A 16,151-nucleotide genomic window follows, 5' to 3' on the forward strand; every position below is an offset into this window, starting at 1 on the left:
GACCAGAGTGGCTATTCCTGAGTTAAAACCTTAGGGGTACATTTTAAGAAACAGCGCGCGCACGTACTTTTGGTCATGCACCAGGCGCGAACAAAAGTACGCTGTAGTTTATAAGATACACGCGTAGCCGCGCGTATCTTATAAAATCCGGGGTTGGAGCGCGCAAGGGGGTGCACATTTGTGCAACTTGCACATGCCGAGCTCTGCGCGCGCTGCCCGTTCCCTCCATCCTCCCCCCACCTTCCCCTCCCTTCCCCTACCTGCTCGAAGCAGGCGAAACTTTGCACGTGCCAGGCCGGCTGCCGCGCGCCATGTTCCGGTCCGGGGGCTGGTCTGGAGGCTGCGGCCACGCCCCCAGAACGCCCATGGGCCAAAACCATGCCCGCGGCACCACCCCCGGATTTATTTATTTATTTTATTTAAAAGCATTTATATACCGTTTTTTTTAAAATAAATTTTTGTCAAAAACAGTTCAGAAAGATAAAAATAAAACATAAAATAATCAAAATAAAATGGGATTTTTTAAATTTTACATAAAATAGTCAATGGCTAGTCAGAGTGCTAGCATTAAGGCTTTTATAAATAAAAGGATGTTTTGGTGCCGTGGGGCTTATTATTTTGGGGGAATGGATAGGTAGAGAATGTGAAATATAGAGGTTGTATGATATTATATGGGGAGGGAAGGATGTATTGATTAAAGAAAGTATGAGATGAGAGTTTATAGAGAGAATGACGTGCCGACTGCGTCACGCCCCCGACATGCCCCCCCGATGACGCGCTGACCGTGTCACGCCCCCGACACGCCCACCCCAAGAAAGCCCTGGGACTTACGTGCGTCCCGGGGCTTTGCGCGCCGGAAGCCTATGCAATATAGGCTCGGCGCGCGCAGTGCCGCTTTAGAAGGGTTATGCTCGTACCTTATGCGCGTAATCCTTTTAAAATACGGCTCTTAATGTTTTGCCCCAATCCAAAAATGTAAAGCAAGTCATAGACAAACCCAAATAAAATAAAGCTAAAATATCAAAAGAAAATAAAAAAATTATTGGCTGGAATTATGCAAAAAACTCTATATTTAAGGAAATAAAACCATTTTTCAGTTCTCTTCTTAAAACAAAACTTTAAAATATACTCAACGTCAAGTCAGACACCAATGCAGTTCACAAAAGATGGGATTAATATTAATACCTGTTATGCATTACAGAAGACGCAATCTATAAATACTCTAAGATACTTTACAACTGCAGCAGTTTAGCTTGCATAAGACGAATGACTGAATCACTATCTATAGGTCTATCATTTTCAGAAACAGATTTAGTTTCCAAATAGTACAGAAGTGGATAATTTACTCTTAACTACCACTTTTGCACAGCCTTCCAGACTCCAAACACACACCCAGAGCTGGCAGTACCCCATTAAAAGGGTCATCTCTGAACAAGAGACTTGCAAGAGATCTTTCTCTTAAACCAGCGATGCTCCTGGTGTCCCACTGCCCCAGTTGTGCTTCCCTTCTCCCCAGGGGCAGATTGGCCTATCAAGGGATCGATCATCCCCCAGTGGGCCGATGCAGTTGGTAGCAGAGTGAAGCTGCGTGCCGCCGCTGGAGGCCAGGCCGGTGGCAGCTGAAGAGCGGAAAGATGCTGTATGCTGCCATCGGAGGCCAGGCAGGCAGGGGCTGAAAAGCGGAGTGATGCTGCATGCCGCCAACGAAGGCTAGGCCCGCAGCGTATGAAGAACGGAGGCCAGGCTTATTGGTCCAAACATGAGAAGAGGCTACACGTGAGAAAGGAAACTTGCTTGTGTGTGTATGTTGAGCAGCAGCTTGTGTGTGTGTGTGTGTGGGTGTGGGAGATTGGGTGCCTGGGTGCGTGAGTGGCAGCTTTGTGTATGTGTGTGGTAGAATGGGTACCTGGGTGCATGAGTGGCAGCTTTGTGTATGTGTGTGGTAGAATGGGAGCAAGAGCATTTGTGTGTGATTGAGAGCTTGTATGTAAGTGAGAGAGCATGTGTGTGATTGAGAGACTGGTCGGAGGTGATATGTTTTTGTGAGAGAGAGAGAGACTGCTCAGGAAGATAATGTGTTTCTGTGAGAGAGAAAGGGACTGGTCAGGAAGATGACTGTTGTGTGAGAAACAGAAACTAGTCAGGGAGGTGACTGGTATGTGTGAGAGACAGAGACTGGTCAGGAAGGTGACTGGTATGTATGTGTGTGTGTGTGAGAGAGACAGAGACTGGTCAGGGAGGTGACTGGTGTGTGTGTGGGAGACAGAGACTGGTCAGGGAGGTGTGTGTGAGACAGACAGACTGGTCAGGGAGGTGACTAGTGTCTGTGTGAGGAAGAGAGACTGGTCAAGGAGGTAACTGGTGTGTGCTGGTGTGTGTGTGAGAGAGACAGAGACTGGCCAGTGAGGTGACTGGTGGTGAGTGTGAGAGACAGAGACTGGTCAGGGAGGTGACTGGTTGAGGGCCCTAAGGAAGAGGACCATGAGGACAGAGCTTCAGCAGCCACTGCTGCTTCTGGTGTGTGCTATTGGCCTGCAAGGGAAAGTAGGAGAGCTGCTGGAGAGGATAAGTAAAGGTGGCTTTTTAAGTTTATTTTTTTTTGATTGACTGCCATTTTAATTATTGGGTATTATGTGATGTGTTTGCTGTTTCGAAATATTTTGCTGATATTTGGACAATTTAAATCATTTTTATGAGTTTTTAATTGTTGGATGTTCATCAGCTGTTTTGTAACATTTATTAGTATAGATTTACAATTATTTCTGTGAGGGGATCTAAAGCAGCTTGGCTTGTTCTGTTTTCCTAATAGGAGGTGTATTAGTGTTGTTGTGCCCGCCAGTCGCAGACGGCTGCGACCTTTGCTGCTCACCTCTCTTTTCCCTGCACCAGCGATTCTCAGAGCCATGGCGGCTTCAGCCTGCAAACACCACCTTCCCCAGTGTCCCTGGGACGGCGCGGGCGATTCCGTCCGCCGTCTTGAATCAGGGATTACCTAGAGCATGTGCGTGCGCGCCAGGCCCTTTCTTATTCACGTCATGGCTGGAACCTTGGGGGTGTCCCCTCCGCATGACGTCACCCGCCAAGTGTTTTTATACCATCCAGCCTATGCTTCCTACGAGTTAGCAAGGACTTCCTTCCTGCTTATTCCACTCCATTTGGAGATGTTTCTCTTCACTACTCTGAACTGGTTCTGAACTCCTGGACTTAGAACGCCTTAGGTACCCGCTCCTCGGGGGCCTTGTTACATTCTGGCTATCCACTCCTCAGAGGGCCTTCCTGCCTGGAGAATCCAATTATCCTTGTTCGGGATCCTGCCTGTTCAGCCTTATGAGTGCTATTCTCGCTTCCACCATCTTGCTAATGGAACCACCGGTGTACCTTGTGCCTCGGGCCACTACCATGCTCATTCCAGCAACCTTGCTACATTACGGAGTGAGTACCATCATCTACTTTGCTCTGCTGACCTCCTGCACCTCTCTGAACTACTACTCGATGATTCTCGGCATGCCCCGCGCTGCGGGCCACTACCGGATCTACCCTGAGAGGTGTCATCAAGAGAGGAGTTTCCTGGCGGACCCTGCTCTGCGGGCCACTACCAGGGATATCATCATTGAGCAGCCTTACTACTCTGGACTGTGTTTTCTCTCCACGCTGTTGTTACTACCCATGTTTCCAGTATAATAAAGTCTCTCACATCTGTGTCTGTCTCAGCTGAGGCCACGCCTATCATGATGAGTTCCCACAGGGCTCCTCCCTGTGGGTGGAGTCATCTCTCACTACGATCCGGGGTCCACAAACATACCAGATCATAACAAGTGTTTAGGACCTGGTTTAATATTTGTAGTGTTGCCTTTTCATAGATAGGGTTGTTACTGTTTGAGTGTATTCTATGATGCAGGTATAAGTTACTACCCCTACTACCCCTAACTAATCAAGCTAGGTATTTCACTTGGATGCAGCTCCATCACTGCTCTCTACATTAATGGTGGGGGTGGAAGGGAAATAGAACCAAGAGTTAAGAGAAAATGATAAGTATGAGAGAAAAAAATGTGTGAAGCTTGCTGGGCAGACTGGATGGGCCGTTTGGTCTTCTTCTGCCGTCATTTCTATGTTTCTATGTTTCTATGTATGGGTTAGTTTGTGTGCATTATTGCAGATCATGGGACTATGTTAGATGCTATATTTCTCTTTCCATTTCTTCAGTTTTGCACTGCATGCATAGTGGCTTTTTTGGTTTTCCACTCCAGTTTGTCTCCATGTTTATAATTTATTTATTTACTTGTTTATTTACTTGTTTATTTAGTGTTTTTCTATACCGGCATTCGAGATAAGGATCACATCATGCTGGTTTACATTTAACAGGGGGTGAGAATGCAAATAAACTCAAACAGTAACAAGTGAAAAGAAACTCTGAAGTTACAATAAAACGGGTGTTCAAAACTGGGAGGAGAAGGAAAGGCAAGAGGAATTTAACGGAACGAACAATTGTTTGCAATTTGTGGTCTTTCTGTATTTGGTGAAGGTTAGTTCTGGGTGTGTGACCGAGGTGAGGTATTTTACTAGCATGTAGGCATTTGTATCAATCTTATTTGTTGTGTTTTCTCAATAGGACATGCATTAGTGGTAAATTACTGTCTTTTCATAAGGAGGGGTATTGTGCCTGCCAGTAAAAGGAGTTTGTTTTGCTTTTACTGAGATGTCAGAATCAGAATATCTTTTTGTATGGCGAGTTGTACAGGGTAATGCCTAGTTCTGCTCTGCACCCATTGTTGGGGATCGAGGGGGTTCCTGAGGATGCAGAATATATAATTACATTTAGCCCCATGATGGTCACATGTTCAATGTGTCACGCATGTGATAACCATCTGTCAGGTGTCTCCCAGCCAAAAAAAGGTTGAGAACCACTGCCCTAAACAATCTCCACTCACCATTAAATTAAGTGCATTTGTCTACAATCTAATATCCCTTTGTGTTGGCTGAGTTTAGACAGGTATTGTCTCATGTAATTGTCAGACAGATCCCAAGTATCCTCAGCATGCTGATGAATATTCAACCAGTGATGTCTAAATAAGTTTCATAAAGCTGTATATACAGAGGATAATTTTTAGATCCTGCAGGGTGGTTGCAGGATCGCAGGTACACAAGATAGAACAAAAAGGGCATAGTGGTAAACATTTCCTGACATTAATAAAGTCTTGGTATTAAAGACTATTCTCAACCCTAATATAAGTTATATTCAGTAAACAAATATTCTGAAGATGTAAACCCCTAAAAATCCAGGTAAATACAAAGCTATTCTGACTTGTCTTTAGCATGTTTTTGCCATACTTTGGCAGCGATTCAGTGTTTTATGTAATTTTTCAGATATACTGAAACATCAAAGATATTTGCTCTCCCTAAAGTTTGCAAATCTGCTGCAAAACATGGCACATTTGCTTGGAGATGCTCCAAGCCATTATCAAAACAGGGAGGGGGATGCATGAGGTTAAGCTACAGGAATATGATTCACGAGGGTTTGGTGGAAGCGCAGGCACTTGATGCCATTGCATAGAGCAGTATAGAAATGGGAATAAAGATGAAGATTCCAAGAGATAGCTAGAGAAGGATCATCTTTTTGTTTACTTACCCTCTCCCAGAACTTTGCCAAGTGTAAGAACGTTCCTATCAACCATCACATCTTCAAGCTTTTGCTGCAGATCTTCACCAACTCCTAAGCTGCTTACTGTAAAAAGAAAAACCCTTAAATATGCAGTATATGTAGGGATTCTATTTGTAGGGGTTTATAAATTGTAAATTTAGATATTTACTTTCCAGCCAATTAGGGGTTGAGAGTACAAAAGATCAGTGTTTGGCATTGTTTTCATGGAGCAGATACTATTGCTGCATACCTTTTCTCATTATGCATTGTACAGCTGGAGAATCACCAATATGAAAAAGGCACACAGAGTGGAGAATCCAAGGCAGGAAAAGGGAGGGATGAGAGAATACTAGAGAAAGTGGTGTTTTTCCAGCATTTATCCAATAAACAATTTTATATTTTTTGCATGTTTATTTATTTATTTAATTTATTTATTTTATAATTTTTATATACCGATGTTTCATGAGTACATATCAAATCAGTTTACATTAGTTAACAAATATTCATTTAAAAATATTTGAATTTCCAAAAGAAAAAGGAAATAAATATACAGTTTCATAATATAAATAAAAATAAAATAGTAAATTAAATAATTATATATTTTGACAGTTAGAGAAGTAGTATAATAAGAGCAGAGATAATACAATCAACTATATATTTACAGTGTTATATAATCAGTAGGTTAAAATCATTAGGATAATAATTCTTGAAAGGCTTGTTTGAATAGCCATGTTTTAATGCCCTTTTTAAATATTTTAATGTCTGCTTCTATCCTTAATTCTTGTGGTAAAGTGTTCCACAGCAGGGGCCCAGCAATGGAAATAGCTCTTTCTCTCACATCTTGGGGGAAGGAATTGGTAACATCCCTGTACCTGAGAATCTAGTAATTCTTGAAGGGATATGGAAATGTAATGATGAGGTTAACCATTCTATCTTTTCATTGTAAAGTGTTTTATGAATTAGGGATAGGATTTTATGCTGAGCTCTGTATTTTACAGGCAACCAGTGAAGGTCCTTCAGTATTGGAGTAATATGATCAGATCTTCTAGTTCCAGTCAAAAGTCTAGCTGCTGAGTTCTGTAATAGTTGTAATGGTCTTGTAACGTTTGCTGGTAGGCCTAAAAACATTGAATTACAGTAGTCTAATTTTGACAAAACAAGAGCTTGTAAAACTGTTCTAAAATCCTTTGGGAATAAAAGAGGTTTCAATCTTTTAAGAACATTTAATTTAAAATAATCATCGTTAATGATTTTTTTAACGCATGTTTTCATTGTGAATTCGCAATCTAGTACTTCCAGTGAGAAGGGGTAATTTTTAGCGGCTTCCTGAATTTCAAGTTCTTTTGTCTGGCTTAATTTAGGTGAGATATATAGAATTTCAGTTTTTTTTGTATTCAGGGAACGATTCATTTGGGTTAATACTTTATCAATGGCGGATTGATATATATCCCAATGCTTAAGAGTTAGGTCAATTGATTTTTCGATTGGAATTAAAATGTGTACATCATCGGCATATATAGAGGGCCGGATTTTAAAAGGGTTACGCGCATAAGGTACGCGCGTAACCCTTTTAAAACCCCCCTGCGCGCGCCAAGCCTATTTTGCATAGGCTCGGCGGCGCGCACAAGCCCCGCAACGCGGGGGCTTGCAAAAAGGGGCGGTCGGGGGCGTGGCCAGGGGGCGTGGTTTTGGATCGGGGGCGTGTTTGGGGGCGTGTGGGCGGTCCGGGGGCGTGGACGAGTGCCCTGACACAACGACCTGTGTCGGGGCTTGCTGCGCCGGCGCGCATAAGATACTACTGCCCGGAGGCAGTAGTAACTTTTCAGATAAAGGTGGGGGGGGGGGGTCTAGATAGGGCCGGGGGGTGGGTTAGGTAGAGTAAGGGAGGGGAAGGTCCGGGGGGGTGGAAGGAAAGTTCTCTCCAAGGCCGCTCTGATTTCGGACAACTTGCACACGCAAGTTGCACAAATGTGCACCCCCTTGTGTGCGCCGACCCCGGATTTTATAAGATACACACGGCTACGCACGTATCTTATAAAATCCAGCATACTTATGTTCGCGCCTGATGCGCGAACAAAAGTACACGTGCACGCTGTGTTTTAAAATGTACCCCAAAATGTGTTAGACTGAAGCCAGATAAAATTCTGCACAATGGGGTTTTTATCGATGTTTATCAGTTAAAACCGAAAATTGGAAGACCTAAGTGTATGATATGATACCATACTTGTAGCAAGAGGTGGACTATGGGTAATATAAATGAGCCCTAAGTCAAGGGAAGATGCAGCAAGGAGCAGCTATTTTAATTTCTATCCATTAGCTAGAGGTTTCTGATCACCTTTTGTACTATGAAGTGAAGGCAGAGAAGGAGGAAATGGAAGATACAAATAATGATAAGGATAACAATGCAAGCAGTCATGCAATAGTTCTGTAATTTCATATAGGTTAATATAGAATTGGAAGCTGAAAATTATTTAAAGGTCAATATGGAGCTGCAAGTTGTCCAGGTAAGTTACCCAAATAAACTTACCTAGGTACCTTAAACTGGTTATTTAGCAGCATGGCTGCACCACTGAATTTATCTGGAATATCAAATGCTTATATATAAATAAATGTAACCCCTTCTTGGTTTAAGGACCAAATTCAAGGGCCACACAGTCACCAGGCCCAGCTCTAACTCTCTCTCCCATCACACAACAGTAGCCACTGGGATGCTGGGGTTCCACAGGCGAGGAGGAAGTATAACCTCCGGGGCTCTAAGTGCAGTGGTAGGAATCCAAATACTGTCAGTCACTCTCAATCAACTTTTCACTCACAGTTTAATTTGTACTCACAGAAGGAAGGATCTTACTGAGTGGAGGGCACCTTGAAAGAACACAGCAGCAATACAATAGTGGTGTTCAACAAAAATATGTTTATTTTAAATTAAAAAAACAAAATCCATACCAGCAAAAAATTAAAAAAACAAAATCCATACCAACATAAAAAAGAAAATCCCTACCAGCATAAAAAGCAAAACAACAATTTCAAGGGCTGCAGTTTCTTTGTCCATAGCGCACCTCTTCATAACTCTTCTCTTCTCATCTGAATCAATGGGCTGCATAGAGAGAGGAATATCGAGTAAGAAAAGGGAAGTGATTATCCCCTTGTACAGGTCCTTGGTGAGACCTCACCTGGAGTATTGTGTTCAGTTCTGGAGACCGTATCTCCGAAGAGACAGAGTCAAGATGGAGGCGGTCCAGAGAAGGGTGACCAAAAAGGTGGAAGGTCTTCATCAAATGACTTATGAGGAGAGATTGAAGAATCTAAATATGTACACCCTGGAGGAAAGGAGGAGCAGAGGTGATATGATACAGACTTTCAGATACTTGAAAGGTTTTAATGATCCAAAGACAACGACAAACCTTTTCCATAGGAAAAAAATCAGCAGAACCAGGGGTCACGATTTGAAGCTCCAGGGAGGAAGATTCAGAACCAATGTCAGGAAGTATTTCTTCACGGAGAGGGTGGTGGATGCCTGGAATGCCCTTCCGGAGGAAGTGGTGAAGACCAGAACTGTGAAGGACTTCAAAGGGGCGTGGGATAAACACTGTGGATCCATAAAATCAAGAGGCCGTCAATAAAGAGTGGGTGGCTAGCCAGAATGACGGCTACTGCCTGGAGACAATACCCTTATTCAATAAACATACACATGGTTACTGTGACTCCAACATCGCTCTAAGCTACAACAGCAAGAGGAAATGTGGAAAAAAGGATTTGCACTCACAAAGTGGGGAGTAGCTGGCTTGTTACGGCGGTTACTACCCCAAACCAAATAAGCCTGATACTTCACTTTCAATGCATATCCAGCATAGCTCTCTGCTTCAACGGCAGGGGAGAAGAAAAACTGATACTTCACGCATATCCAGCATAGCTCCCTGCTTCAACGGCAGGGGAGAAGAAAACCTGATACTTCACGCATATCCAGCATAGCTCTCTGCTTCAACGGCAGGGGAGAAGAAAAACTGATACTACAAGCATATCCAGCATAGCTCCCTGCTTCAACAGCAGGGGAGAAGAAAAACAACCAATAAGGGCTGAACAACACAGTCTGGGTAAAACAAATAAGCAAGGGTGTAGCTTGCTTATTGCGGCGGTTACTTCCCCTACTACCCATAACTAATCAAGCTTGATATTTCACTTGGTTGCAGCTCCATCACTGCTCTCTACATTAATGGTGGGGGTGGAAGGGAAATAGAACCAAAGAGCTAAGAGAAACAGATAAGTATGAGAAAAAAATGTGAAGCTTGCTGGGCAGACTGGATGGGCCGTTTGGTCTTCTTCTGCCGTCATTTCTATAATGTGTAGTATGTTCTCCCCTTAAAGGGTGGGAAAATTCTCCTCTCTCACAATCATAAGCAGGAGGCAAAAATAAGAAAAACTCTCTTTACTTTCAAACTGGGTACAAAAAACTTTCAAAAACTGGCAATCTGTGTCCCTACTGTTAACTGGCTGGGGGCAAAGCACTAATAATCCAGCCCTTTCAGCAAGGGTGTAATGGCCTTTTTTTTTAGGAAACTGATCAAAACCTCCAAAAATCCACAACCCTTTAGCTTCTTCAATTTTCTTCACATGGCAAGCAGTAAAGTCTACCAAAAAGGCCTACCAGAAACTCCACCAAAACTCACTTCCAAAAAACCTCTGTAGATTGTCTCTCTTAGAAAGTGTCTTCTCCAAGTCTCTGTGCTAGAGCTTGATCAGAGCATGCTTACTCAGTATAGATAGGGCAAGTTTCATCACAAAAAAGGGGACGAACTAACCATGGGGAGGATGCCAAAGATGCAAAAATCCCAAAGAGCTGTAGCTAGAGCAAATTTAGGGGTAGATTTTCTGAAAAATCATAAGTATTCCAAAAGCATTGGCATATTAGAGAATAGCCACTGCCATTAGCAATGGTTACATGGAACAGACTTAGTTTTTGGGTACTTGCCAGGTTCTTATGGCCTGGATTGGCCACTGTTGGAAACAGGATGCTGGGCTTGATGGACCCTTGGTCTGACCCAGTATGGCATTTTCTTATGTTCTTATATGTAACCCCTTCTTAATGGATGGGCTGCATCCTAAGGGACCATGAAAATATTTATATCTCTGGGCTAAATCCACTGCCATTTTCCAATCTTCTTGTCCCAAGACGTGGGTTCTTTCTAGTGGGGGGAAGGATGCCTTTCAGGGCCTGGACATGTAAGTGGAATCACCTTCCCTTGTGTGTTACTAAACCTTGTTGTGGTGATGCTACAGGCACCAGATAGGACACAAATTTAGGTGTTCCAAAATCAAAGTTTACTGTGATTATTAAATAAAGTCCAATCACTTTGAATAAAGCTGTTCCAAATTCAAGTTGGTTTCTTTACACTCTAGACTCCTCTGCTTCTTTCTGTTTAAGTGTCCCTGGTACAGGCTCCTAAGATAAATCTTACCCCTCCTGAGTTGAATGGGAACGAGTCCCAGGGGGGCAGGGAAATCCTAGATGTGAGGGGAATCCCCTGAATCCCAAGAAATCATACCTGTGATCAGGGGTGGATTGTGGGAAAATATTGGCCCGGGGGATTTTTCTCCATACAATATAATTTATATATATATATATATATATATATATATATATATATATAAAAATATATATATTACATGTAATATATATATATATATATATATATATATATATATATATATATATAGATGGCAATGCTCAAGCCTCTCCTCAAAAAACCCAACCTTCCCCCGGTAGACCCAGCCAACTTCAGACCCATAGCTAACTTACCAATGATCGCAAAAATCATGGAGAAAGTTGTAAACAGACAACTATCCGAATTCTTAGACGAAAACGACATCCTCACATCAAACCAATTTGGATTCCGGAAGTCCCGGAACACCGAATCTCTATTAGCCTCACAATCTGACACCATCCTCCTTAATCTGGAAAAAGGTCAACCGTTCCTACTTGCACTACTGGATCTCTCCTCAGCGTTTGATACAGTGAATCACTCTTGCCTCCTTCAGCGTCTAGCCGACATAGGCATCACAGGATCAGCATTTGAGTGGTTCAAATCTTTCCTTGAAAACAGGCTTTACAAGGTTAAGATAAATAACAAAGAGTCTCACCCCATTGACTCAAAGCTGGGGGTACCCCAAGGATCATCACTGTCACCCACACTTTTCAATATTTATCTTCTCCCACTCTGTCACCTACTAACCAACTTCAAGCTAACACACTTCCTATATGCGGATGACATACAAATACTCATCCCTATAATGGAATCTCTCCACAAAACTTGGTCTCACTGGAACAACTGTCTCTCAGCAATCAACAACCTACTCTCCAGCCTCAACCTTGTACTAAACACTAACAAAACAGAAATCCTCTTGATAGCTCAAGAAAACTACATACCGTTCTTCCCTCCTATCACCTCAACGGACTTCACTTCGCATGTAAGAGATCTGGGTGTACTACTGGACAACCGACTCAACCTCAGCAAGTTCATCAACAACACTACAAAAGAATGCTTCTTTAAATTGCATGTATTAAAAAAATTAAAACCACTTTTACACTTCTGAGACTTCCGTTTAGTACTATAATCCATCATCCTCCCGAAACTGGATTATTGCAACTCACTCCTGTTGGGCCTTCCCGCTAGCACCATCAAACCACTCCAGATGGTTCTGAACGTGACGGCCAGAATTCTGACAAACACCAACAAAAGAGAACATATCACCCCCATCCTACAGCACCTTCACTGGCTACTGATTAAATACAGGATTCTCTTTAAAGCCCTAATGATGATACACAAGGCCCTGCACAACATCTCCCCTCTCAACCTAACATTTCATCTGCAGAAGCACATCGCTAAGAGACGGATTAGAAGTGCATACAAGAACATTCTACTCTCCCAACCGGTAAAAACCTCACTGAGGAAACGCGCTCTCTCCACTGCGGGTCCCCCACTCTGGAATTCTCTCCCTCCAGATCTGCGCCAAGAACCCTGCGCTATGACCTTCAAAAAGAAGCTAAAGACTTGGCTGTTCACCCAAGCATTCCCGGAGACCTAAGACCCGAGGAATACAATGACTTAGTCCCTGATCCTCTATCTCCCTTTTACATATGCTTGGAGTAGTACTATATCTCAGTTATTTTCGCCTTTTATGTATCTTTAGTTATTTAAGTTATTTACTGTTATTAAGCTTCATTGTATTTACCGTTTCAATGTATTTTCTGTTATTATGTTTCAATGTATTCCGCCCCCGAGGTGACAGTTTTAGTTCCTTGTAAACCGGTGTGATATGTATATTATACAGGAACATCGGTATATAAAAATAAATAAATAAATAAATAAATATCACACACAGAGACCTTAAAATTAATAAGCATAAAGAAATTTCCCATTCCCACGCTCCATACCTGCAAACCGTGCAGTTCTACAATTAGGCAGAGCCTGAGGCCAGGAATGGAACAAAATTGTAAGGTGGCACCAGCAAAAAGTGTCCTCGACTGGCAGGCTCCCTCAACCCTCAAACATCCACATTCCCAGAGGAGTGGCAGATAGTGTCAGTGATAATATTTCTAGGAATCTGGTAACCCAGTTATACTCCAGGAACCCTACCACTTATCTCCCATGTTTTCCCAGCATCTGTGCACCAGGGAAGTGGGAGGGGGATATGTGTGTGGTGCCCTAGGTGATCTTACAGCCTTGTTCCCTCTCCCCCTGCCCTTCCCATACACAATTAAAAATTATGTATTAATAACAGCGCTTACATGAAAAAGGACATCAAAGCATAGTCTTCCGAGGAAAAACATCACTTACAAAAACGTGTATATATTTACATGCAGCCAAAAAATGCTTCAAAAAAGACACTTGGAATTCATATGGTATTAGGCCTACTGTAATACATTTTGGGTGTGGGCTTGACCCATAGAGAGCCATAAGTAAATTGAATTACAATATAATAAACCTCCGATACCAAAACAGCGCTAATTGTCAGCCTTCAAACAGCAACAGTGTTGCCATCCTATGAAAAAGGCAATACAGCAATTATTACAAAACACCAATACACCTGCTATTAGGAAACGGAACAAGCCAAGCTGCTATAGATCCCTTACACGCTAGCAGAATGCAGACAGATCTTCATCAAATACAGAATAAAAAGAGACCAAGAAGCATAAATAGAAACCCAGACAAAAACTGAAAAGGAAACTGCAACAAGACAGACATTGTATGTAGTGCAATAATGGAAAAACTGAAACATTACCATTCCTCACAAAAACATTAAATAATAAAATCAAGAAATATAAAACAATCATAACAGTAAAACCATACTAATAAAAAGAATAAATATTTTTAAAACAGGTGACAAACAGAACATCTAATAATTAAACATTTTTAAAAATTTCCCAAACACTAATAAAATATTTCAAACTGCAGACCCATCAAATAACATCCAATAATTAAAACTAATAAAGGTGAAATATATTCCTCACTCTCCATACCTGGGAATTTTAGGTTTCAGTCACCCTGAGATTATCATGGTCTTGTGGGGGGAAAGAGACCCACAAACTATCTCCTCTCTCTCATAGGCACACACTCTAACATGGACATGTTCTCTCTCAAGCACGCTCCTTTCCTCTCACTCTTTCATGCATGCTCTCTTGCATTCCCTCCCTCCCTCCCTCTCTCTCCTACTCACATGCATGCTCTCTCTCAAGCACTCCCTCCACCTCTCCTACTCACATGCATGCTCTCTCTCTCTTATGCACTCCCTCCCCTCCTACTCACACACATTCTCTCTCTCAAGCACTATCACCCTCTCTCTCCTACTCACAAATATGGCACTCTCTCATGCACTCCCTCCTCTCTTATTCACACAAACACACACACACACACACACACACTACCTCACTCATACACACACTCATAACAGGGTCTCTCTCTCACCTTCCTTCCGCTACCAGCTGAATGGGCTTTATTTCTTTGGCTACCAGCCCTCACTTTCTCTGTCTCTTTCCTTTGACTGTGATGGGCCCCACCAGGCCTCCCCTCTCTTCTTTCACTGCTGCTGTGTGCCCCCAGTAATGCAAGGCCTAATTCTGTCTTCCCTACTCACCTATGCCCTCCTTCCCTTTCCTACCCCCCTCCCCCAACTCATCCAATGTTCTTCCTCTTCCTAGTTTGTCTGTCTGCTGGGAGGAGGAGAGAGCACCGCGGTCGCATGGATCTTCTTTTTCTCTCCCTCCACTCACCCCTCATATTTCCAACCCTCTCATTCACTCCCTTCACCTCGCTTCCTTACTTTCTCTCTCATTTGGTCGTGTTCCCCTCCCTTGGGTCTTCTTTCGATGGCGGGGCCTGGCCGTCCCACCAGTGGCTCTTCTCTGGGCTGGGCCTAATGCTTTTCTATTGCTGGCGAGGCTTGGCCCTCCCGCAAGTGGCTCTTCTCTGGGCTGGGCCGGGCCTAATGCTTTTCTTTTGCTGGCGGGGCCTGGCCTCCCCCTCAGTGACTCTTCTTTGGAGCTCCCAACACTAGAGGTGCTCAAATGCTGGTGGGGAGGTCAGGTCCCGCTCACCAAACAAGCATTGGGGCAGCTTCAAAGTTGGGACCTGGCCTCCCCGCCAGCGCTGAGCACCTCTGGTATGGGATGTACTCTTTCTGTCCCAGCGACATACACATGAATCGTGCCTCAATTCCTGCAGGAGTACTTGGGGGGGGGGGAGTGTTGCTGCTATGCACAGGGCCGCTGCAAGGGTATTAGGCACTCTAGGCAAACCTTACAGCCTGGCGCCCTCCCCCCATCTCCCCATACACAATTTTAAATTATGCATTTATAACATATTTTACATGTCGAGGATTTTTAAACCAATGCTTCAACCGTTTCTTGCTACTGCCCCGACAGTTCCCTACCGATTCGGTCAAGGTCGTATACATTCTGTCTCTACTAGATGGGAGGGCCCTGGTTTGGGCCTCTCCCCTGTGGGAGAATAATGATCCCATACTAAATGACCATCAGCTCCGGAACTTGCCAAGCTTTTCACCCAACACATATTTAGGCTCCATGGCCTCCCTCAAGATATCATGTCGGATCAAGGCCCGCAATTTACCGCCCACTACTGGAGAGCCTTATGTAAGCACTTTTGCGTTCAGCTTAGCCAGTCCACCGCGTTCCACCCTTAAAGCAACGGGCAGAAGGAACGCACGAACCGCACGCTCAAGACCTTCTTACGTTCTTTCGTGAACGAGAAACAGGATATCTGGGCTGAGCTGCTCCCATGGGCAGAATTCTCCTATAACAACCACGTCCACTCGGCCACGGGAAGCTCCCCCTTCCTGCTAGTTTATGAGAGGCAACTCCGGCCTCCTCTGCCCTCGCCGGATCCTAGCTCTGTGCCCGCTGTACAACTCTCTGCCAGCCAGCTACGTTCCTTATGGACCTCAACCCAGAAGAATTTGAAGAAAGCCGCTCTTGCTACTCGACGGTGGGTCAATAACCATT

At 43.5% G+C, this 16,151-nt stretch overlaps 1 protein-coding gene across 1 annotated transcript in view; it reads right to left on the reverse strand.

Annotated features, from left to right (window-relative positions):
- The window catches only part of MERTK (MER proto-oncogene, tyrosine kinase), a 609,785-nt gene that overhangs the window by 139,795 nt on the left and 453,839 nt on the right, over positions 1 to 16,151 (reverse strand). Inside the window, exon 12 of the mRNA XM_029594310.1 lies at positions 5,627 to 5,722. Within this exon, the coding sequence (XP_029450170.1) occupies positions 5,627 to 5,722 (96 nt within the window). The remainder of the gene's footprint in view (positions 1 to 5,626; positions 5,723 to 16,151) is intronic.

Source organism: Rhinatrema bivittatum, chromosome 3 (assembly GCF_901001135.1).
Source record: "Rhinatrema bivittatum chromosome 3, aRhiBiv1.1, whole genome shotgun sequence".
Lineage (NCBI taxonomy): Eukaryota > Metazoa > Chordata > Amphibia > Gymnophiona > Rhinatrematidae > Rhinatrema > Rhinatrema bivittatum.